The sequence below is a fragment of the Tachypleus tridentatus genome, chromosome 6, assembly GCF_004210375.1.
Source record: "Tachypleus tridentatus isolate NWPU-2018 chromosome 6, ASM421037v1, whole genome shotgun sequence".
NCBI classification, from domain to species: Eukaryota; Metazoa; Arthropoda; class Merostomata; order Xiphosura; family Limulidae; genus Tachypleus; species Tachypleus tridentatus.
Genome location: NC_134830.1, coordinates 113,458,348 through 113,482,192, shown reverse-complemented (window position 1 = coordinate 113,482,192; position 23,845 = coordinate 113,458,348). Strand labels below are relative to the sequence as shown.

Genomic DNA, 23,845 nt, shown 5'->3' with positions numbered 1-23,845 from the left:
AAAGCTGTTTTGTGAACAGAGGTAGAATATTGTACTAGAAACTACATTTTCATAACACAGTATTGAATATAATTACAGAAATTACTATATTTCAAGTATAAAAAAAACATTTAGTTTGCTTAAAATGTCTAAAGGAAGGAAACCTAAAAATAAAACCTCAGTCTAGCATCTTCATTCTATTTGTTAATGTATTTTATTAAAACCTACCTATTGGGTCAACATGAGTCATATGATCCACAAAATCTCTCTTTCCAAGGTACACTGTGATCTGAAAAAAAAAAAAGTGGATTAATAAAAATAATAATAAAAATCTTGATAAAAGTACTCATTATAACATTTTGATTTTGAAATATGGGGTGGATTGTATTTTACTAAAAGTGTAAAAAAAAGAATAAGATAATTTGAAATAAATTAATTGGCTTTACATAACTCATTTAGGTTTCAGGTGGAAATGAGTTAAGCAAGACTATTTAATTGGATATTCTTAAAAGGTACATTTATGTACTTCATTCAGTATTTTCAAATGGATATTCATTCACATTATGTGTATTGTAAACCAACAAAAAAATTAAAATGGAAACATTTTCTCACCAATTTACTTGTTCCATATTATATTACAAAATTAAAAGTTTAGCATTGTGGAATGATAGAAATATTACACAAATCAATATGAGCTTATTTTCTACCTCTATGATTGTCAGAACTGTGTAATGCCCCTACCCCCAACAAAGTTAAGTATTACTGAATTATCTTAGATGCAGTGTCTAAAATTACCAATGGAATTTGTTTTTTGCTGTTGGTCTCATGACTGCTGTGTATTTTTATCAAACAAAAAACTATTGGAATTGCTGTAGTTAAGTGCTGTAATCCTTCTCACAAATGCTACACCATCCATAAGTTAGAATCTTCCTAAAACTTTAATTAAATAAATAATTTGAAATACAAAATAGAGCAAATAATACTTCAAGATATGTTTCATTATTCACAGAAGCATAATTGGTATGATACAAAATATTACAAGAATAACTGAGAATAGAAGAAAGTAAAGTATAATGAAATGGATATCGGTAAAGTACAATAGGCTATAACCATAAATTTCTTAAACCTAAAAGTCAGTGTTAATGATATATTTAAAAAATTAATTCAAATGCAAATACTTTTTGTACAAACTTATTACATGTACCTTTCCATTTGGGGAACTCTTCTTGAAAACTCTGCAAGAAAAAAAACAAACATTTTTCTTTACCTGTGTTTAGAAACTAAAGAATGAAGCAAACACAACTTAGGTACAAACTTTAGTAATTTTGTAAAGCTTGTCACATTTTTCTGTAAAAGTTATGTATAATGGAAGATCTAATTAAAATATACCATACACACTGAAACAAGTGTAATGTAAACTTATCAAGCATGCTGCAATTTTCATGGCTTCTATGTAATTGTTTATCTGACTAAGCAAGCATGTATTTAAGTGTCAGAAACATGAACCAGTTAAAGGTGACTATTTATAATGAACTGTAGGTTGTAGAGTAAGTATGACATGTATTCCATAAATTTTATTTATACTTGTTTTGACAGCACAGGGTGCCAACTATCTATAACAAGTGTTAATATTAAGCCTGAAACTGATCTCCATATCTATCACTGGCTTCAATCCTATCTAAAGAATTATCCACTATATTTATAATTTTTAGAAGACCGAATCAGAAAATATACAATATATTCAGGTATCTATGCAATGGAGAGAACACAATGCATCCTGAAATAGATCAATAATAGAGAAGTGAAAAGAAATAATGGTGACCATCAGTTCAAGCCATGTCCTAATATATGTATTAATTGCTTCTTAATTTTTTTCAATAAAGCTCTGTTTGCTATATAATATCCTATCACCATTCAAAAGTGCTTTTATTTCCAATATTCAGAATATTTCCCGTCTTCTTGTTTTCATTGAAGGGAAGTTTGTTACTAGATTCATATTGATAAAGAAATACTAAATGGTCATGATTTACAATAATTTGCAGTTGACTTAAATTCCTTGGGATCAACATTCCACTAGCATTTGTCTGTACGTCTTGTCTTCAGGTTTTTTTCAATTGTTAGTCTAAAAAACAGACCTATTATATGAATCCACTAATGTAATCAGATAATATGTTCACTGTCTTATTAGGTGTTACATAATATTAAAGCTGGGATAAATGGAAAGTGTTTGGGCTCGTAGACTGTTCTAGAAATGAAATGTTATATACCAATACTTACCACATTTAGGGAAGACACACTATGCCTTCAACATTACATTGAATTTTCATCAGATGTACACTTTTATTCTGATCTTGGATGCAACAACACTGATCTGATATTTCACTCAAACTAAAGGCTCAATTACTACAATCTGCTTTTAGGCATGTTGATACCAATGAATATTCCTTAAACTTCAAAATGTTTATCCCTTTTCTTTTTATCAGTAGATGTTTACATGAAAAAAATGTTTTTATTTTATTTTTGGAAATCCACACAAACCTACACAAGGGGTACCTAATACCCATCCCTAAATGTTAAATTAAAAGACTAGAAGGAAGTAACTAGTCAAAAGCACCCACCACACATTTTTGGGCTACTCTTCACTGAATAATGGAATCTAATCATCACTCTTATAATGGGCTCACAGCTACAAAGTGCAAAATACTGTTTTTTAGCAATTAGATAAAAACCACACACTCTCAGATACACAGCTTTATATGGAATCTACAAAGCCATTACCAGCCCATATTAAAATAGGCATTTTCTACATTGTTTGACAAACTTTGGAGAATACCAATGATCCTTAACCTGAACAAGAACTGTACAAAAGAGAATTATTTTGACCTGTAAAACCAAAACCATGGACTCTTAGACTGACAGATATAGTAGTGGTTGTGATGCTGTTATATTATCAAATTACCCAACAAAACCTGTTACAGTGTGAACTATATTAAGTTGATGAAGAGTATTTTTTTATTTAAGTAACCACATATCAGAATTTGGTAAATGAATTTTTAATGATACATTAATTTGTTAGTGTTAATATCAAACTGTATTTTTCCATTATTATTTATTTACTTATTTTATATGAACCCTGCTCATCATTCAGAGCTGGTGAAATATAGCAAAGCGAAAAACTACAACTGCGGTCTTTTCCGAAATGTTCATATCATAATACTTAAATCGATTTTGGGCTTCAAAAATTTCACTTCATCAAAATTCACAATGTGTTTTCATTAGAGTTATTCTTTTTTTTCAACCAATGAAACAAGATTCACAGATGAAGGGTGCTACAGATAAATAAATTTTTTAAAAAGTGATAAAAATCACATAGGGATGAATTAATATACATTTATTTCAAACCTAATTTGTATCTCATATTAAACAAGCATTAAAATTTATCTTACAGATAAGACAATACAAAGATTTTAGTAGGAGCACTTTCTTTTGTTCTTGTTACAAAAATGGCTAATATAGATGAAAAGCTTCTAGTCATATTTTAATATAACACTCCAATGGTTAAAAGAAAAACAACTAGTCTAACTAATATGCAGTACACAATGTTGTAGTCCATCTACACTAACTTGTACAAGTTTATCATTAAGTAAAATGATGCCATGTTATAGATTTACAACTGTTGAAGTATACGTATATGAAGATTAGCAGCCCAACCACTAACAATTTTAAAATGTAATGATACAAGACGGTTTAGGTGTACCAAACCTAGCCTTTATCAGAAACACAAGCAATTTCATCTGAAATACATATAAATGCGCTCATGAAACAGAACATCCTCATACACGTCTACCATGCATCCATAAATGCAATATTGATCCAAAAAGTTTTATTGATCAATTATGAACTATTACAACACAAAAGACATTTATATACAAATTGATTTAATATACTGCTCTATGATCATGTTATTCTTAGTTTTGCTTGTAATTCATAACAAGTTCCATTTCAGAACATTCATATGAAAGTCATACACTTTCTTCTTTCTTGTCATTTTGCAATAAACTCATTAGAATGTGAACAGCTGACTAAAACATTTCTTTCACTATCAAAATTGTTTACAAAAAGACTTATATTCTTAAATGTGAAAAAAAGTATTCTTTGCTATGCATTATTTCCTTTAGTAATATTATCTGCAAACTATTCAGGGGATGACTAATTTGATAGTTTTGTAAATATGCTTACACTCATTCCAAAAAAAAAAAAAAAGAGATTTAATAGTGTTGGTATATTCAATCTTAAATATACTTTATAGAAGACATTCCAAATAACCAAATAAGAGAATTCTAAAGTCTGGGTAAAAGCCATCCATAAATAAGAAATACTGACAACCAGGAAGCAGTAATCACTGCCTAATAAATGTTTATCCTTCCCAAACAACAGAAGTACCTACCACTTTTATAATTCAACCCCACAGTTGAAAGAACAAAAAATGCCTAACCCATAACCTTTTTTTTTTTAACATGGCCTAGGCAAATCTTTCATAGGACTGATAAAGAACCCCTTGTTTTCTTTCTACAAATATATCTCTGTAAATTATATATGGAAATATATACTCTTCAAAACAAGAAACCCAAAAGGAATATTTTTGTTATTTTAAAGAGCAATATATGTAATAACGTTACAAGCTCAGAGTATGTGATGTTACACGTGTTAAGGCACTGATTGTCAGACCAAAATGACAATAAAAGTTGTGCCCTTTGAAAACGGAGGAAAACATCGGATTTTTCGCCAAAATGCATGCGCGTCCAATAAATATGTTTGAGAGATCTGCATGTTCTGCAAGTGCAACATGTGCAAAATCCCTATAAAAGTGTCGGGTTCTCGGATTCCATAGCTCAGTGTTAAGCCACCGACACGCAATACAGTTACGCCAAGACTGACTGAAGCACAACGCAACAACGCCATTTGTCTCTTGGAAGCAGGCGAATCTCGATCAGATGTTGCTAGAGCTGTGAATGTCCACCCAAGCACCATCACAAGGTTATGGAATCGTCACCAACAACATGGATCAACTTGTGACCGTCCACGATCTTGCAGACCTCGTGTGATCATGCCCACACAAGATCGCAACATCCGGTTACGTCATCTTCGGGATAGGACCACCACTGCGACGTCTACTGCCTCAACCATACCAGGGCTGCGTAGGATTTCCGATCAGACCATACGCAACCGTCGACGAGATTCTTAGGCCCCATGTGCAACCCATCATGGTGAACGCCAACGGCGTTTTCAACATGACAACGCCCGTCCTCACACAGCCCGACTCACCACTGTCTTCTTGAGACACCACAACATCAACATTCTTCCTTGGCCCTCCAGATCACCAGATTTAAACCCCATCGAACATCTTTGGGACGAGTTGGACCGACGTCTATGATGGCGACAACCTCAACCGCAGACTCTACTTCAGCTTGCAGCAGCTTTGCAGACTGAGTGGACAGCCATTCCACGGGATGTGATTCGTCATCTCGTCGCTTCCAATGGCAGGAGATGCCAAGCAGTTATTGATGCTCACGGGGGGCATACTCGTTATTGACGTTGAGTGACGTTAAACTTCACCTAGTGAGCGTGGACTTCGCCTTTGCAGACTTTGGATGTTCAGCAGTGAATGTGCAAAGTTTCACACATGTCATGTCCTACCCGGAATAAAGTTGTTAACAATTTGTCTCATATTTTGCCTTCTGCATTTCTTTTTTTGAAGAGTATATATTTAATTATGAGATTAATAAGAGAAAACTAAAAAATTGCAGTATCTTATAAATTTTATGAATTCATAATACAACTCATAACAAATACAAGATCAAAATAAAATGACAGAACAATTTTGTTGCACTACTATTTACAATAAACAAATAAGGTTGCATTAAAAAAAATATCATAATCAATATCCTACACACTAATACCAAATCACCAATTACACAATCACATGATAAAGTGTAATTACTTACATTATTTTTTTTTATGTTTTTCACTTTAGCATTCAGTGCATTAGGCAAAAGGATAATGAATTGTTATTATACATTAGCTATCACAACATTCCCTTTAATTAAACAAATAATTTCCTCTTATTCCTACCAGTCCTGAGTTAGCTACAAATTTTGGTCAAAACTAAGAAATTAACAACTCCTTGTAATACACACCTTGTACCTGGACGTTTACTCTGTTCTTCACTTTTGTTGTTCTCCATTTCCAGCCCTCCCATAAGATGAATATCAGATGCTACCAATAGACAGGTTTGGTTGAATAATTGTTAGACTTCAGAAAAATGCTCTTCATCAAGCCAAAATTCTCTTCAATAACATCAGATATTCAAGATAGTACTTCTGTAAGAGGAAAGCACAGGTTACTGTTCTTTTGTAACTTAACTATAACATTCTTATCATATATAACTTATATAAAAGCCACTGTGTCACATCACGCTCAATTTTGCAAAACAGGAGGAGTCATATGAGCAAAAGTGCATTTGTCCAGATAGAAAAGTTTGATTATTGTTTGCCCATTATGATGTTAGTGATGGAGGTGCCAAGGGGCTGTGATGAAAGGAACTGCCACAAAACCTTGTAAGTGTAGTGAATGTTACTATAATAATCCTAACTGTGGAACACCTCATCTTGACTGTGAGCACACAAAGCTATATATATAAGAGAGCATGAGTTAACATGGCTGACAAACCAGAATTGAGCTATAAAATACCTGGTTAGGCACCATTTGCCACAGAGCAAGATCCACATTATGAAAAGAGTTATAGCAGTACATACTATACAAAAACAAAGGGCTCTGATCAGACATAGAAGCCTATCTATATCCCATCTAGGGTAAAGATGGGATGCAGATTGGTTGTTTGATGTTTAATGGCACAAAGCAATCAGGCTATCTGCACCAAACAACTGGTAAAAATATAAAAGTAAAATTATTGAAATACATAAAAATAAATCATAAAAAACAATTTTTTAATTAAAAACTAGAGTTAAAAAGGCCAATGGCCCTTAAACATTTAAAAATATAACTAAGGTGCATAGCATCACCAATGATACTGTCCAATGTCAAAGGTGAACCCATAGTAATATTGTCTAAAATGGTGCCATTGCAGAATCGGCACAACAGTAAAATGAGAGATACTGCGACTTAAGTGTCACACAATGGCCCCAAATAAAAGAAAGCAATGAGTTATAAAACTGTGACCAATGCATAGCCTAACCAAGACAACTTAGCCCTTACAAAAACTTAAACTGGAAAAGCTTGTTATCACATTGCTCACTCCTAGTCGAGTGCCAACTGGAGCAGAGCTAAGCCTTGAATATAGGACCATAGTCCATGTATGGGATAGGCATGGTCCTGATAGCATCAGAGCAGACAGACTTAGCTGCGATGTCAGCAAGCTTGTTCCGACAAATACCAATGTGGCCTGGTATCCAGAAAAACTGGATAGAAGTAGATGATAAAGAGAAATAGGCCAGACAGTTTACAATATTGATGAAAACAGGGTGAGAACTAACAGGAAGCAATTCCAAGGCCAGTAGAGAGCTAAGCAAGTAGGTACAAAAGTATATTTCATGTGCTGCACAACATTAATGCAATCCAAGGCAAGAAAAATGGTATACAATTCAGCAGTGAATACAGAAACTGCAGAAAAGATTTTACGTATAACCACTGAACCAAAACATACCATGACAAATTCTACAGAGTCACCTGATCTTGAACCCTCTGCATAAATGGGAATGGAAGAATGGTTTGAGAGATGTTTGGCAAATAGAAGACAGTACTTCCAATTAAGAGTATCTGCCTTCTTCAGATGACTCAAAGAAAGGTCATAATTGGGGATAGTAATAAGCCATGGTAGAACGGGCTAGACAGATCAATGGATACAAAGGCCAAAAGGAAAAATGGCAGACTATCTATTCTTAAAAAACATGGACCACTGAGGAAAGAAAACACAACCTCAAGTGGAATACTCTGGTAAAGATCGAAGTTTTGAAGCACACAGTAAAAGACAGTTGCAAACAGCAGAGGTTTAGAGAATGCTCATGAGACTTAGTGTACAAACTCTGGACTGGAGAAGTGTAGAAGACCCCTCTGCAGAACTGAAGTCCCTAATAGTGAACAGGGTCCAACATCTTTGAGATCAAGGTCCTGGCAGAGCCATAGACCAGAGACCCATAGTCCAGTTTCAACTGAATGAGAGCATGGTAGATTTTTAGCATTTCTCTGCTTCCCAAGAGGTAGAAGAGAAAACACAAAAGGTATACAGTGCCCTTGTACATTTGGCACATAACTACTTGATGTGTGGTATAAAGGTAAGCCTACAGTCAAACCTAAGTCCCAAGAACTTTGTTTTAAGGACCATGGGAAGCACAACTACTCCAAGATGGAGTTCAGGATCAGGGTAAATACCCCATTGGCTGCAAAACTGCATGTAAATGGTTTTAGGTTGACAAAAAGTAGAACCATTTATTGTGGTCCACTTCAGTAAACAATTGAGAGCAGTCTATTGGTGTTATTCAGTGAACCTCATGCTTAACGACACAAGATGTGGAAGTCATCAACACAGAAAGTGTTTACAACTGTAGGGAGGAGATGCCAACTGATGACATTAATCTTTACAATGCAAAGTGTGACACTCAAGACACAACCCTAAGGGAGTCTGATTTCCTGTGGGAAAGAACAGGAAAGTGTTGAACCCATCATAGACTTGGAATTAGTCCATTAAAAGGTGTTTAATAAATATGGGCAAATGACCATGCAACCCATTTCAGTGTAGGTCTTGCAGGATAAGCTTTCTCAAGGTCAAAAACACAGAAACAAGATATTGTTGCTTGAGAAAGGCTTCTCTGGTTAGCATTTCAAGTTTAATCAGGTGAAGTGCTGTTGTGAAAACCCATGCAGAGAAGGCAAGAAAAGGTTCTTTGATTCAAGGAACCAAACAAAACAAACACTGACCATTCTCTCCAAGGTCTTACAAAGACAGCTCATGTAAGCAATTGGATGGTACTTTGAAGGAATCTTGAGGTCCACCCTATGTTTAGAAAAAGGGAGGGCAATAGCATGGTGCTAAGGATCAGGGAAAACATTCTCCTGCAAGATCTAGTTTGAAACAACCAGAATAGCAAGAGAGATGGGGCATCATCTTATAGTGAATATCATCAGGTCCAACTGATGTACTGCCAGACAGATGAAGAGCAAGTTTGAGTTTCACCAACATAAAGGGGCGATTATAATCATTAGAGACAATCAGCCCAAAAAGAAAAAAGCAATCATTCTGCTCATGTTTTGATGGCAGAGAATGTGAGAGATGAAGCAGATATGCTAGATGTTCAGGAAAAGCTTTCACTGAGAGTATCAGTAATGCTCTGGGCATCAGCAACTTCCTAGCCATCAGAGAGCTAAATGAAAAGGGGGGCAGAGTATACCATCCAATGACCTTTCAAATCTTATCCCATATGGCTTTGGAACTGATGATAGAAAAGACATTAGATGTGTATTAAATCCAAGATTCCTTCTGGCTTTGACATCTTACCTGCTGAGCATGTATGCTGAAAAGCAATGCAATTTAAAAGTGTTGGATAGCTATAAAAAATATCCCAAGAGCCTGTTTTTGAGCCTTTTGTGCCATGTGACAGGCAGGATTCCACCACAGACAAGGATACCTAAGACATGTTTTAGGAATACATTGAGCAACTGCCTGAACAATAGCCAATCAGTCACTGCTGCTACACAGTCATCTACTGATAACTTACAGACAAAGGCAGGATCAAGTTTTGAGAAAAGTGAAAGACAGCCAGTTGGCCTGGTCCAACTTCCATTGAGGTTTGCAAGTCAGGTGGCATTGATGACGGCTAGTCTCTCTTAGTGTTACAGGAAAATTATCACTGTCCCATGAATCACAGTTAACTCTCCACAAAAAGTAAGAGAAAAGTGAAGTGGAAGCAGATAGAGAGGTAAAGAGCAGTATAATACTGATTAGGTCCATGAAAATAAGTATAAGAACCAGTATTGAAGAGAGAAAGGTTCTGATCCAAGAACATAAGCTCTATGGAATGACCTCTCTAATCAATATCAGCACCACCCCAGAAGGGATTATTTCCATTAAAATCCCTGAGGATTTAAAACAGGAGACAGTAAATTTTCAATGAGGGCCTCAAGGTCTGATTGATTGTAGGTCTCTGAAGGAGAAGGTTAGAGAAAACTAACAGTGATAGTAAGACCCAAAAAAAACATGAATGGCTCTGGACTCTGAGGGTTTACTGAGTGACAAAGACAGGGCACACACATGCTAATGAACCAGAAGTGCCATACCTCCATGCACTCATCTACCATACAACATATCATTTCTGTACAAAGAAAACTGTTGAAAGGCAACTGCATCAGGGGGTTTCAGAAACATTTTCTGTCAGGAGAGACATACAAAATGATAAGAATAAAAAAAATAAACACCTGAACATGGAGCTAAAAAATGTGGACCTGAGGAGCCACTGGAAAGAGTGATGGGAATAGACATAAACATGCCAACTCTTTTAACCATGGAAAGCAAAAACCTCTTCAGATGCTCTGCAAACAACTCTGCTGTAGACAAAGAGATCTGTCCGCATTCCTACTGTAGCAGTAGAACAGTGTATCACCATATGTCTTAGGCAGAGTGGAGAACAATAACTTCCAAGCCTCCAGGTAGAAGATATAGTTTGCAGTCTTTAAAAGTTGCACATCTTTCTCCTTCACCAACTTAGGGCAAGAATGAAAGTAAGATAGGTTTGAACCACTATAGTTAACACAGTGTGGTTTCAGTTCTATGTGTATGCATCAGGTCTTCACCACCACAAAGAGCACATGTTAAAGAACCATGGCATGATGTCTTTGAATGACTGAACTACCGACATACGAGAGGGTTGGGAAAGTATGGCCGTACTTCACAATTCACATAACCTGCTTTGACTGTGGTAGGTGGATGTGGTGATGTAAGTGTGGAAATCAGAACATTAGTAAACAGCATAATTCTGTCTTTGTGAGTAGAGATTTCAAACATTCTAGAAATGCCTTGGCTGGCAAAACCACTGAGAATCTCCAACTCAGAAATGTTTTTCCAAGTCCCTCTCAACAATAACTCCTTTTAAGGAATTCAGGATAGCATGGATAGTAACCTTGATGGGTATAACACCGTGGCTTTTGATTTCAAGAGGAGTTTGGTGTATTGTAGCAAGGATGTTTCCACCAAAATGTCTCCAGAGTATAGTTTCCTCACTGACTTGGGGGAGCCAACAAGTCCCTCTAATCCCTTTTGAATTAAAAAGGGAGACATCTGCCCTAAGGATTTATGAGATAATGAATGCAAAATGACAAATCTAGGTACAGAAACTGATTGTGATAGTAATTGTTGAACAGTCATCTATTCATGGCCATTTACCAATTATTGATTTTTTTTTCAATTTTATTTAATTTTTCTTCATGAATGAGGGTATCCATAATAAAGAACATTTCAGTGTCCACTGTCCCCACCTACCATGCAGTCCTATGAGAGGCCACATTGCAATGCCAATCAAGGACAATGAAGCAACTCAGAGTTTTGTGAGCACTATACCCAAACACCAGCATTATACCCCTTGTACACATCACCTGTTGAGAACATCCAACACTAGTACTTAGTTGACCCTAGCCCAAGTGGACCAGGTGAATGACTTTGGGAGAGGTACCCCAAGACCGCCTGTCTACAAGAATTCAAGGACAAAAAGGGCCACTCAACCACCAGGATTCTCTCCTTCCCTTCATGGATCGCCATGTGCAGCAAACAAGGGTGGACGTTCATGTTCAAGAGGAGTTAAACTGAAAGTATAGAATTCTCTGGGAGGTTCTGTCACCACTTACAAGAATTCACCTCAAGGAGAAGGCCAAGAGAAGAAAGAAATATGTTTTAAGAGACAAACAAAATAAAGAGTATAAGAAAAGTGATTTGTAGGAAGGTAAAGTGAGGACATGAAGGACCACATTAATGTTCCAATCTGGAAGGGCAGGATGCCTTGGAAGCTCTCAAATCCCAAAGGAATGCATAAGCACAGTAAGAAGAGGGGAAGTACAAACCTTATGGCATTGGGAAAAATGGAAGGTATGGAATAGAGTTGCCCAATATCTGAAAAGCAAGGAGACCAAAGACACAGGTGAGAAATTCCACCACATAAGGTGGTCAACAGGAATCCCCTGTTAGTATATCAACTGTGGAAAACTTCCCATGTATGCTGTAATAGAAAATGGTAGTATAAAACTAGCTAACAGGGAGATGACACAAGAAACTGTATCATCTCACCAAAACCAGACAAAAGTCAAGCATGAAGATACAGGACAGAGTGATTGGGATGTAGAATGTAGGACTGAGGTTGGAAAAGAAAGGAGGGTGAAAGTATAAAAGTATAAAAGGAACAGGTGGTAAATAAAGTAATGCTGGAACCTTGGAAACCAATAATGCACTGACCAATAGCATGGAATCAGGAATATTCAACAAGGAGTGGAGTACATAAGTAAAATCCCACAATGAAGTAACATAGAAGGTAAATTGACCCAAGCAAATACTGCTTTCCTACTTGCAAGGTACAAACAACAAAGAAACCACAAACGTAATGCCAAAGATAAAGACAAAATGAAAGCTACATTGGAAGAGAGAAGGTTAAGGGTATCCACAAAAATTCCTTGGGATTTCCATGAAGAACACTTGATAGGAGATGTACAGAAAAAAAGATACCAGAAAATGTTAGTTACAGTAAAACAAAAACAAGAATATTTGGCATCAGTAAGAGTAATATAACATTAGGGAGTCACCCCCACCCCCCAAATAAGTTACAATGAGCCCAGTAATTGCTAATTTAAAAGCAGATAATCCACACAATGATAAGAAAGAGTGTACTAATCAGAAGTTTTCACAGGACAGGGTATGCTTAACTGTGAAACAAATTGATCCACACATACCTGAATATCAGGGATGTGAGAAAATACCAAAAATGGTAGTGAAGATTGCTAATGCAACAAGGAAGCACTAAGCTTAATTCAAAGAAATTGAATTCTAAATGAGAAATGAATGTTTGGTAGAGAAGTGTAGATGGAGTCACATGAACATGTTATGCTACTACTGGTTAAGAGATGAGAGAAATGTTGAAATATAAAAATTCCAACAAGGGGGAGCATGAGGCTTGTGGCATGCGTAAAGAGAAACTTAACATACAGAGAACAGCACTGAACAAAAATAGCTGAAGTTGTGTGAAGAGACAAGTACCATATCAAAATATATCCTACCAGTCTCCATTACCTTCTACTGCATTGTATGTCATCAACCTTCCTTATCACCTACTTGTACTTATGTTTAAGTTTTACCTTTATGATTTTCTTTGTAATTCCTATTTAATTTTTTTATTATGTTTATTATTATTTATATCCTGTTTTACAACTCATAGAAGTTGAGTATTACCTGTTATGAAGACAACTGCTATACAGTTGGTTGTAACTCTTACAGTTTTTAAACCTTTTTTTTTTCTTTTACTTGGATTAGATTTATTGACATATATGATCTTAAAATAAAAACAAAAAACTACGAATCAGAAAAAATATTGCTTAGGTAAACGTGTTTTCAAACTTTAGCAATAAGTAAAATTAATTAATAACTGTCTCCTACAAGCACATAGTACTGTACAAAATCATGAATATACTCTAGATACTCAATTAATATGACTAGGATATTGCAAGTTTTAAAGTCAAAGAACATATATTAGAAATACAATAAAGAATATTTTGAAATAAAAATTGTTATAAAAATGATCCACTGTATAAAGTTTCTACTGGAATTAATTCTTAACAGACAACAAGAATTTGTTTTGAACAAAATGGTTTATACAACTTCCATCTTCTATGTATGTACTAGATAGTGCAATACATCTCTGTTACAAAAGAGAAGTTGTTTAAGTTACACTTTTGAGTTGTACTATCTAATGCTTTCATGATGCTGGAACTTGATATAAAGTACATGTACATATGTAACATGTATGCAGAACAATTATCATTCAAATACTTCTACTGGTAAATGTTTAAAAGAAAAAGCAGCACTATTTGTTGATGTTAAAATCAGTCAACAAAAGGCTTGAGAGCAAAACCTATGCAAAACACACATCTATTGAACTTAATGTTGAAATCTGAATAGCAAATTCTATAATGTATGCAGATAGTACAGGTCGCAGTTCTTAACAAATACTTATGCCTCTAGCAATCTAGAAAAAATATGTAAGGTTATTTAAAATGGAATTGCTTTAAATACTACAGAGAGAAAAGGCAAAATCTGGATGTGTCGTGCACATATCTAATGTGGACAGTTCACAATTCTATATAGCTTGTTACATGCTTTTCAAAATACTAACAGCTTTCCACATTATTAGACATTGATACTTAAGGGTAAAAAAAACAAACAATAACAAAACCACATGTACATCTATGAAGCAGGCCTCCAGTGACAACTTGCTACATGCACAAATTTGTTGGACTTTTAATGCCATTGTCTCATTCTACACAATGATTTTGGAAGTGAGAATAAACAATGTAGCAATGTTTAAAATACTACAACTACTGGTAAAATATATATATATATTTCATTCTATAACTTCACATATTGATTATGATTATTATTGTAACTTGAATGTTTCTGAATAGACTTTTTTAATGAATGCCATATTTTCAGTAAAATTTAACACTATTCTATATAATAAACTTAAAATGTGATTACAATGTAAATACCAACTAAACTATGCACGTTCATCAATTTGCTTATACAAGTACTTGATTATTGTATATGAAAAACTTAGTCATTTTCTTCAAACAGAGAAATATAGTTTTCACCACTTTAAAACTAATATTTGGAGCAGATATGTATAGAATCTTTTAACTTAAAACCTGTTGCAGTCAAAACCCCAAAGTGTAAACTGCTATTAGAGATAACTGTTACGAGTTGGTATTACACAGTACTGCTACAATACCCATCTATTAGCTCCATACATTTGTAACTGTGAGCTCACCACCAAGTCTACATATGAGGGAGACAAATGTGATGCTCGGACTGTCAAACACACCGTTTCCAGGTTCATCTTTCTTAATTATGTATGTATGTAGACTTTACCTCCTTGCAACATATGTAATCTCACCTGCCCATGTGTGCATGCGTTTCCGTCCACAGACATACCTGCTGTATTAGCAGGGGGAGCAACTATCCACTTGTATGACCAAAGTAGCAATGCTTTCCAGGCTATGAAGGTGAGAGATCCATACCCCAATCCAAAATCCCACATAAAATGCAGCAATTGTTGCATATTTTGTGCCATTTTATTCATGTGGACTAAGACAGCACTGCCCCTTAACATTGGGCAAATTTGCATGTTAAGAAAATGCTATTAAAACACTTCTTATATCATTCAAGCTGGGCACAAAACGAAAGTGTGATGTCACAATCTCTGAAAGTACAATTTCAGCCATATGCATCATTGTTAATGTGGTTTGAATAAAGAAATACATAAACCTTTAACACCATATGTTTACTCATAAACAACAAAAATAGGCAAAACTTGATACACATGTTCTTTATGAACATCCTCAAAGCCTCAATTAAAACCTGCAAATTTTCTGCAATGCTAACAACTATGGGCAATTAATTTTAATACCTTTTTATGTCTCATAACAAGGCAATTGGTAGAGAGTTTTGAATTTTAAAAAAATCAAGCTATAAAATAGTGTAATATCAACAAGTGTGGTAAATTTCATACTGATATTCGCTTTAATGGTGGAATGGAAAAACTAAACTTATTTTTAATCACTTTCTACAGGTTCATTAGTAAACATTTTGAGTTAAAAATAAGACATTTATATGAAGTTAAAGTTTCAATTTAAGCTAAATTTAAAAAATGTAATTTTTGACATACCAAGGCACTATTTAAGGGTCAGTTCTATCTTAAGCTCTACGAGATTAAGCAGTATTTCAACTATTTCAAACAATCAAGAAGATAAACCTTGGAGTTGCAGCAGATGTATATGATTTTAAAGAAATATATTTGGTTATAGCTGGCAAATATCTAATTTTCATTTTTTTAGAAGAATTATGTTATAGAAAAATAGCTAACAATTAGGATACAAATCATCAAGGTCACATCTAGCTCTTTATTCTAAATAAACTTAAAATCTCATACATTACCAATGAAACTATTACCATCTCAGTATTATCTCAATGCTGCTGATCACACAATTTCATAAAGGTAAACAAAAACTTAGGAAACAATATGTTCACATGACAAAAGCACATATTTTATGTTGCAAAAAGACAATATTCAAAAAATAAACAATATATAAACATATAAACAACACAGAAACAACTTTGTATATACCACACAAGTAAGCTAATTAAAAATATATATATATATATATGAAAAAGATAAATATATTTTTCCAAAAGGAATGAAAAAAAGAAAGTATAAATCAGAAAACAAATATAAATTATTATTAATAAATCAAACCTTTTTTATATAATAAATTATAATCCAGAGTATTTTCTCTGTTTTGCCTTTTTAGAATGATTCAAATGTAGTGAGAAGCTATGATTAAACTGAACAAAATTATACTTGTTACATCACTCAAAACATTAGATTAATTTACACATACATAAAGTAGTATATTTCTGAACATGAAGGATATTAGAGTGGAAAATAAAGGGTTGCAGCATTTACTAGATTTCAGAGACTTGTTATAAAATGCAAGCACTAGACATACTGATAGTGTAGTCATATCACATTTTCAATCATAACAAAAAAACAGAAACATCAAAGGTTAATACCACAAAGATATAACAAATATTAAAACATCAGCGAACCAAAATTAAGAATATAAGAATACATTTGTAGGAAAAAAAGGAAAGAAAGTGTTCAATTCAATAGTTTTATAAATCCAAAAATTTCAACGAAAGAAAACTTCCAACAGCTGCTCATATTACAAAATCAATACTTTTCTGCACGGTTGTCATTCTCATGTACCATTCTTTGTGTTAACCTGCACTATTTATTCAGTGCTAGGGCACGGCATGTGTACACAGTACTGTTGCTTAAGTAATTCAGTATATTTCAAGAGTCTGATTCATGCAAGTTATACTCTAACTTTGAAAGTAACAACCATTTCAAACAATTCAACAAGACAAATTTTAAGAACTTTAGTACATTTACATGCTTTAATTGCCAATTCATTATTTAGACTAATTCCAGAAACCTCTTAATTAAATACATATACACACAATATATGTAATGCCTACAGACACACATACATGTACTGTATATATGAAAGATGTACTGAACAACTAATAAGCTACATTCTTTGCTTTCCAACATTCCTTGGTTCCATATCAGATGTACTACACATAAAAATATTTTGTATGCAATTTTCCTTATGGCACAAAGACTCAGCAATAGAAGAAAAAGAAACATCATGTAATACAATTTTAAAATGTTTGTTTACAAAACTATTGTATAAAGTGTTACAGAGGGGCAGGTTCCTTGCAATTGAATATTTTCTGAGTTACAAATATGGAAGTAGTGAACTTTGAACTGTTTAAATGCATCAGTTAAAAGGCATACCAGAAATATGAGTTACAAGCTTTGTATATGTACAATATACTAGTGATAGTTTAAATAATACATATTTTTTATATGTATTATTATTATTATTATTAAATAATACATACTTGTTTTTCAAGTAGACAGGAATAAAAATATGAGTTCACAATATTCAAATCATCAATTAAGAATAAGCTGATAACAAATAACAGAGCAAAACTAAGTTCTAGATTAATGACTCATGCACAGAACTCATTACTTACTTAAACTAAGTGTTAAAAATTAATCTGATAATGAACATAGCTAATCAAACAATGTTCTTACCTTGTGACTTATAAAAAGGTAAGTAAGCAATACTTTATCAACTGGATATCACCTTTACGGTTAGCAATATTTTTAGCAACTTAATTGATATATCTGTTTACAATAAATCAACATTCTTTTGTATAATAATTACATTAATATATCACTACACACACACACACACACACACACATATATATATATATATATATATATATATATACACACACACTTCATACTTGATGAATCAAGAGTCAAAAGTTTCAGTCAGTATTGCATCTAAATAGTTTAACAAAAGCACTTATTTACATTATATCTTGTAGATATTTTTATGAAAGATACCAGCTGTCATAATAACTTAGATATACAGTTTTTAAAAATATTTTCTGAAGATGGATCTTTGATCATCTGTGAATAAAACATTTTATCTCACAAAAGTCCCTCATGAGCTTCTCTACTAAGTACTTTATATACATTTTATTTGTGATGCAATGGAAATTCTTATTTTGCTAACAGAATGCTCACATTTTCCATCTACTAAGACAAATATGGAATGTGTGCATAACCTCAACTCCCATACACAAATGGTAAAATTTTTTTTACATTAGTATTTTTCTCTTTTTATTATAAGTTAAAAAAACAACTTAAAAAGTGGGATGTCAATACAACAAGGTACACTGCTTATGAAAAGTATCCACAAGAAGTGGCATTGAACAAGTGAACAGAAATGATTTTCTTTCACTCATATCATTAAAACACATTTAACTACAGTGGAGAAAAAGGCATTACACTGAATGCAATGGTTTTATTATCCAGCAACTTTGAACACAAATATTTTGACATATTCATTAGGTGGAAGGAGAATGCATACTTGTGTATACTATCTACACACAAACATCCTGGTTCATGTGTGTAATGAACTAGATGGAGAATCATCTATTAGGAATTGAAATGCTGGTATAGAACATCTGTCTAAGGGCACACTTAGTGTGACTTAAGGAGCATAGATAGAGAGACCTTACTGTCAGCTGTGACTGTTGCTGAGATTAGAATCAATCCTTACTATCAGCTGTTTGTTGATTGGGAGAAATAGACAATTTGATTTATTCAACTCTTTTTAAAAATACTTTAAAACTTTCAACAAAAGAATACCTACAAAAATATTTTTAATGTGAAAATAAAGTTTATATATCCTCAGATAAAGTGGTAGTAAGACAGCTACAAAAAAGTTACTCAAATGATAAAAAACTGTAAAGATTTAATCTGATGTTGACTTTCTATAAACAAAAAAGCAAGCTAAAGTAGCATTACAGAGTTGGCCAATTCAAATAATACAGAAAACCCCGCATTATATTCACACACACCTCTATTCAGAAAATAATTTACACATACAACCTAGATTATTTATAGACTTGTTCTGGTATACTAATCTTTATCAGTTATGAAATATAAATGGTGCACTTTGCACTTTTTTTGTCACTGTAGTTATTATTACAGATTACAATATATTTATCTTGTTTCCCTTCATTAATGAAAAAGAAAATGAAACACTACAAACCTATAACAAAACACTTTTACCTTCAAAGTTAGCATGGTGCTTTAAATCTATTTTCTGGAATCATCTGAAAAAATTTATAATTAAAAACAATATTTAGTATTATTTTTAATACAAGATTTTCTTGCTTAAACAAGTGGAATTTTCTCATGAGGTGCCTTACTGAGAATGAAGGTAGTTTATAAAAGTGCTTGACAGGTTTGCTGATGAATTACTTTTGTTGACTGGTGAAAAAGTTCAAAACATTTTAGTGATGAAAGAAAGCAAATGTTAGGGGTAAGATGATGTCTTTTCTGACTTTTGAGATCCTCACACAGAACTACTTTGGGACATTTGTTGATCACTATTTTTGTCAATGATTGAGTTTATATATTGAGCAGCAACATATCTACATAATTCTAAAATCCTAAAAAAAGTTATAATACTGAGAATGCTTCTTATTCAAAGAACACAGGCAGTCTCAATTAATAATTCAAAATGTAGAAAAGGTAAACTGAAATGTAAAGTTGTGCACTTTGAGTTTAAAAAGTTCAAGAAAACTTGGAAAGGAACACAACATTCTTTAAAAAATAATGTGAATATTCAAATGAAGAGTCCAAAGTTTTTCATTGAGTAAGCTGTTATAATAAAGGGAAAACAGAATTATCAGGTCTATTTAACAATGTTTTAATTAAAGAATAGCCATTATAACCATATAAAACTGTGGTAATGCATCACTTAAATACCTTATTTCAGCTAAAATCCAATTGCTACAAAAGATATATCTAAGTGCTAAAAATCCCTATAGATGGGCTACTATGATATGAAATTTCATTACAAATATTTTACTTATAAGGAAAAGTAAAGAGTTTAATATAAACACTTTACAATTTAATATCTTACAACTGTTATATGATAATACTAATAGATATACTCAATTATATATGTGTGCAGATATAAAACTAAAATCTAATGTTATCTCACTGAAATTATTTTTTTAATATAATATAGTAATGATCAAAGCACTGTATGCATTAATTAAACTCATATTAATATTACGGCTGTCTTAATACCTTTACTACACGACTTTATTCTTTAAACAGTTACAATAAAACTAGAGCGATGTCATTGATTATAACATAGTTAACTTTTAAATTAACTTGTCTTTCCTGCCATTGTCAGTTTGTCAAGCTCTATCATAACATTAACTGGTACCTTTTTTTGTTTTATCTTACTTACATTAAACTAAGTGATTACCACTCCTTCATTACATAACAAGTTACCCACACAAATTAAAGCAAGTGTTAGTGTTTACAACATCACTACGTATGCTTTAAACTTTAGTAATACTAATAGTAGCTTAGTTAACAATAAACTAAGTTACATTAAACTAAGTGATTACCACTCCTTCATTACATAACAAGTTACCCACACAAATTAAAGCAAGTGTTAGTGTTTACAACATCACTACGTATGCTTTAAACTTTAGTAATACTAATAGTAGCTTAGTTAACAATAAAACACAGCTTACCTTACCCAGAAAGATAAGACAGCACACCTGAAACCTCTGATTTTCAAATTTAAGAGCGAAACAACCAACGTCTACAACTATTACTAACAGTAACACGACTACATCGCACTTGAGAGAGGTAAGTGCTTTGCTGTTTCGTGGTATATCAACACCACACCGTTTCAAGCAAATTCAGAAAATCGATACATTCTTCTAACACAAGTAACTATAAGTCATTTATCTTTTTCACATTAAAATAATATTTTAATTGCAAACATATATATTTGCTTGTGAAACATTGGTTTGTCTCAGATTCACTCAATTTTTGTTCAATTCCATAAATGGCAAAAAATTTCACCCACCAGCGGACTTAACACTTCGCATGATTTCACGTACACCTCAGTTCAAGACTTTCCGCTGATTAACGACCTTGCAGTTGAGCAGCTTGTTATATACATATGTATATACGTGTACATGAAGGCAAACTTCTTCTTGTTGTTTTGAATTAAGCACAAAGCTACACAATGGGCTATCTGTGCTCTGACCACCACGGGTATCGAAACCCGATTTTTAGCGTTGTAAGTCCGCAGACATACCGCTGAGCCACAGGTTGGCGCCAAACTTCAGCCGTAAAGTATCAAAATATTCCTAAAACGAATGGATATAAAACAAACAACTGAACTCTAGATTTTTTATCCGTCAGAAGAATAGAACGCTGAAAGCTGTTGACTCTAATAGAATTTACGTGACATAAAGAGCCATTTTAGGAAAACAGCGAAACAAAATCAGATGAAAACTAACATTGCTAAATTAATAGTAAAATAAATTTAATCACGGTAATAAATATATTTGCTATTCGGTTGGCCCGGCATGGCCAAGCGCGTTAAGGCGTGCGACCCGTAATCCGAAGGTCGCGGGTTCGCATCCCCGTCGCGCCAAACATGCTCGCCCTTTCAGCCGTGGGGGCGTTATAATGTTACGGTCAATCCCACTATTCGTTGGTAAAAGAGTAGCCCAAGAGTTGGCGGTGGGTGGTGATGACTAGCTGCCTTCCCTCTAGTCTTACACTGCTAAATTAGGGGCGGCTAGCGCAGATAGCCCTCGAGTAGCTTTGCGCGAAATTAAAAAAACAAACAAACAAACAAGCTATTCGGTTATACTTAAAAATTACATGTGTATTTGTAAATTTTGTTTTAAGAAATGCCGTTTAAATACATTTATCAGCATCGCAAAGACTGGGGCTTATAACACTAAAAGTCGAGTTTCAATACCCGCTGTGGTAGCATTGTGATTAACGATAAAACAAAACCTTTACAAAATTCTTACTTTAAAAATATTGAAACTGAAGTATCATTTACAATATTGAAATTTTAATTCCTTATTAGTCATCACCATTATATATAGAATAGTAGGACTAAGGGACATAAGTATAAATTTTGACATGATGAGAGTCATCTCCAGCTAAGACTGTTTTATTTTTCTAATGAGTTGCCTTCGGATGTTACATAAGCAGTAAAGTTAAATGCATTTAATAAAAACTTGATAACTAAGTGAATGATAAAGGCTGGCTTCAGTTTATAAAGCTAACTTAGAATCTTGGAGAGCCGAGATGGATTAATAGGTTCCATGTGGTCCTAAAACGTTATTTTATGAAGCTTGAAATAAATTACGTAGCTCCTCCGTAGCACAGTGATTTGACTGTAAACTTACACTCCTAAAAATGAGAGTTCGATACTGGTGATAGGCATAGCACGTATATCCCATTGTTATTTCTACTATTAGGTACAAACAAATACAGGAGAGAGGTGAAAAATATTAATGTCGTGAGCAAGGCTTACCTTCTTGTTCACTCCAGTTTGTATATACAGGTGAAAGTTCTTAAAATACTTTTAAAAACACCTATCATTTTTACTATATGCTATGTTTTTATTATTGTATTTCAGTGTACCACCGCTAGTACAGCGGTATGTCCACGGATTTACAACGTTAAAATCAGAAGCCCGCTTCCCCTCGGTGGACTCAACAGATAGCCCGATGTGGCTTTGCTATAAGAAAAAGACACACACACTGTTTCAGTGACTCGTTGTTCTAAAAGCATCATGTGTAAATGCTTTACTCTTTATAATATTGTTCCATAAAAATTTTTTAGTATTGTTATACCTAAAACTAACGAACTCGTGGCCCTATGGTCCACATTCACAGGGACACTATAATGTAACTATTGTTTTGCACTTTTTCAGTTTTATAATTATTGCCACTATGATGAAAATTTAGTTTTTTTTAACCAAGTTACGAACAATAATTAGTAAGCCTACTTATTTACATGCTGCAATATAAATTAATGTCAAATTTGAGGTATGATTTTAGAAAATCCACGTAAAAGTGTTTTCTCGAAATACCTGGGTTCTCTAAGAAGTTGGATGAAAAGATTTACCATTGTGAAAACCTCAGGGTCCAGATCATTCGTTTGGCGCCACTAAGAAACTGGCGAGTGCAGAAGTATAGAAGAAGGTATTTCCCAAAGGGTATAATGAAAACATTTACCTTTTTACCAACCTCGGGACAGAAAAAATTCGTTTGGTACCACTTAGAATTCAGTGCAACCAGCGGTTTAGGAGTAGGTACATGATAGAATCCTTTTGAATAAATAGAAATATTACCAAAAGGTAATTGTTAAAATCTACCATATAGTCATGTGAAAAAGTTAGGACAACCTATGAAAGCCTGTGTATTTTTGTAACATTTTTGGATATATAGATATTTAATCTCAATTTTAACAATACTGAGACATTATAGAAATATAACTAAACAATTAAAACTGAAGCAAAGATTTTTCAAGATCTTTAAATGCAACTCTAC

General features: G+C 33.5%; 1 protein-coding gene across 3 annotated transcripts in view; it reads right to left on the bottom strand.

Moving 5' to 3' along the window:
• LOC143253343 (arrestin red cell-like) overlaps positions 1 to 21,671 on the bottom strand; it is a 51,459-nt gene extending 29,788 nt beyond the window's left edge. Inside the window, exons 1-4 of one of the 3 annotated variants that reach the window (XM_076507072.1) lie at positions 21,008 to 21,671; positions 6,177 to 6,359; positions 1,184 to 1,214; positions 208 to 268 (exon numbers count right to left, since the gene is read on the bottom strand). In XM_076507072.1, the coding sequence (XP_076363187.1) occupies positions 208 to 268; positions 1,184 to 1,214; positions 6,177 to 6,238 (154 nt within the window). In that variant the 5' untranslated portion in view covers positions 6,239 to 6,359; positions 21,008 to 21,671. The remainder of the gene's footprint in view (positions 1 to 207; positions 269 to 1,183; positions 1,215 to 6,176; positions 6,360 to 21,007) is intronic. The other 2 variants (XM_076507074.1, XM_076507073.1) reach the window with 2 other exon arrangements.
• Between the last annotated feature and the right edge of the window lie 2,174 nt (positions 21,672 to 23,845).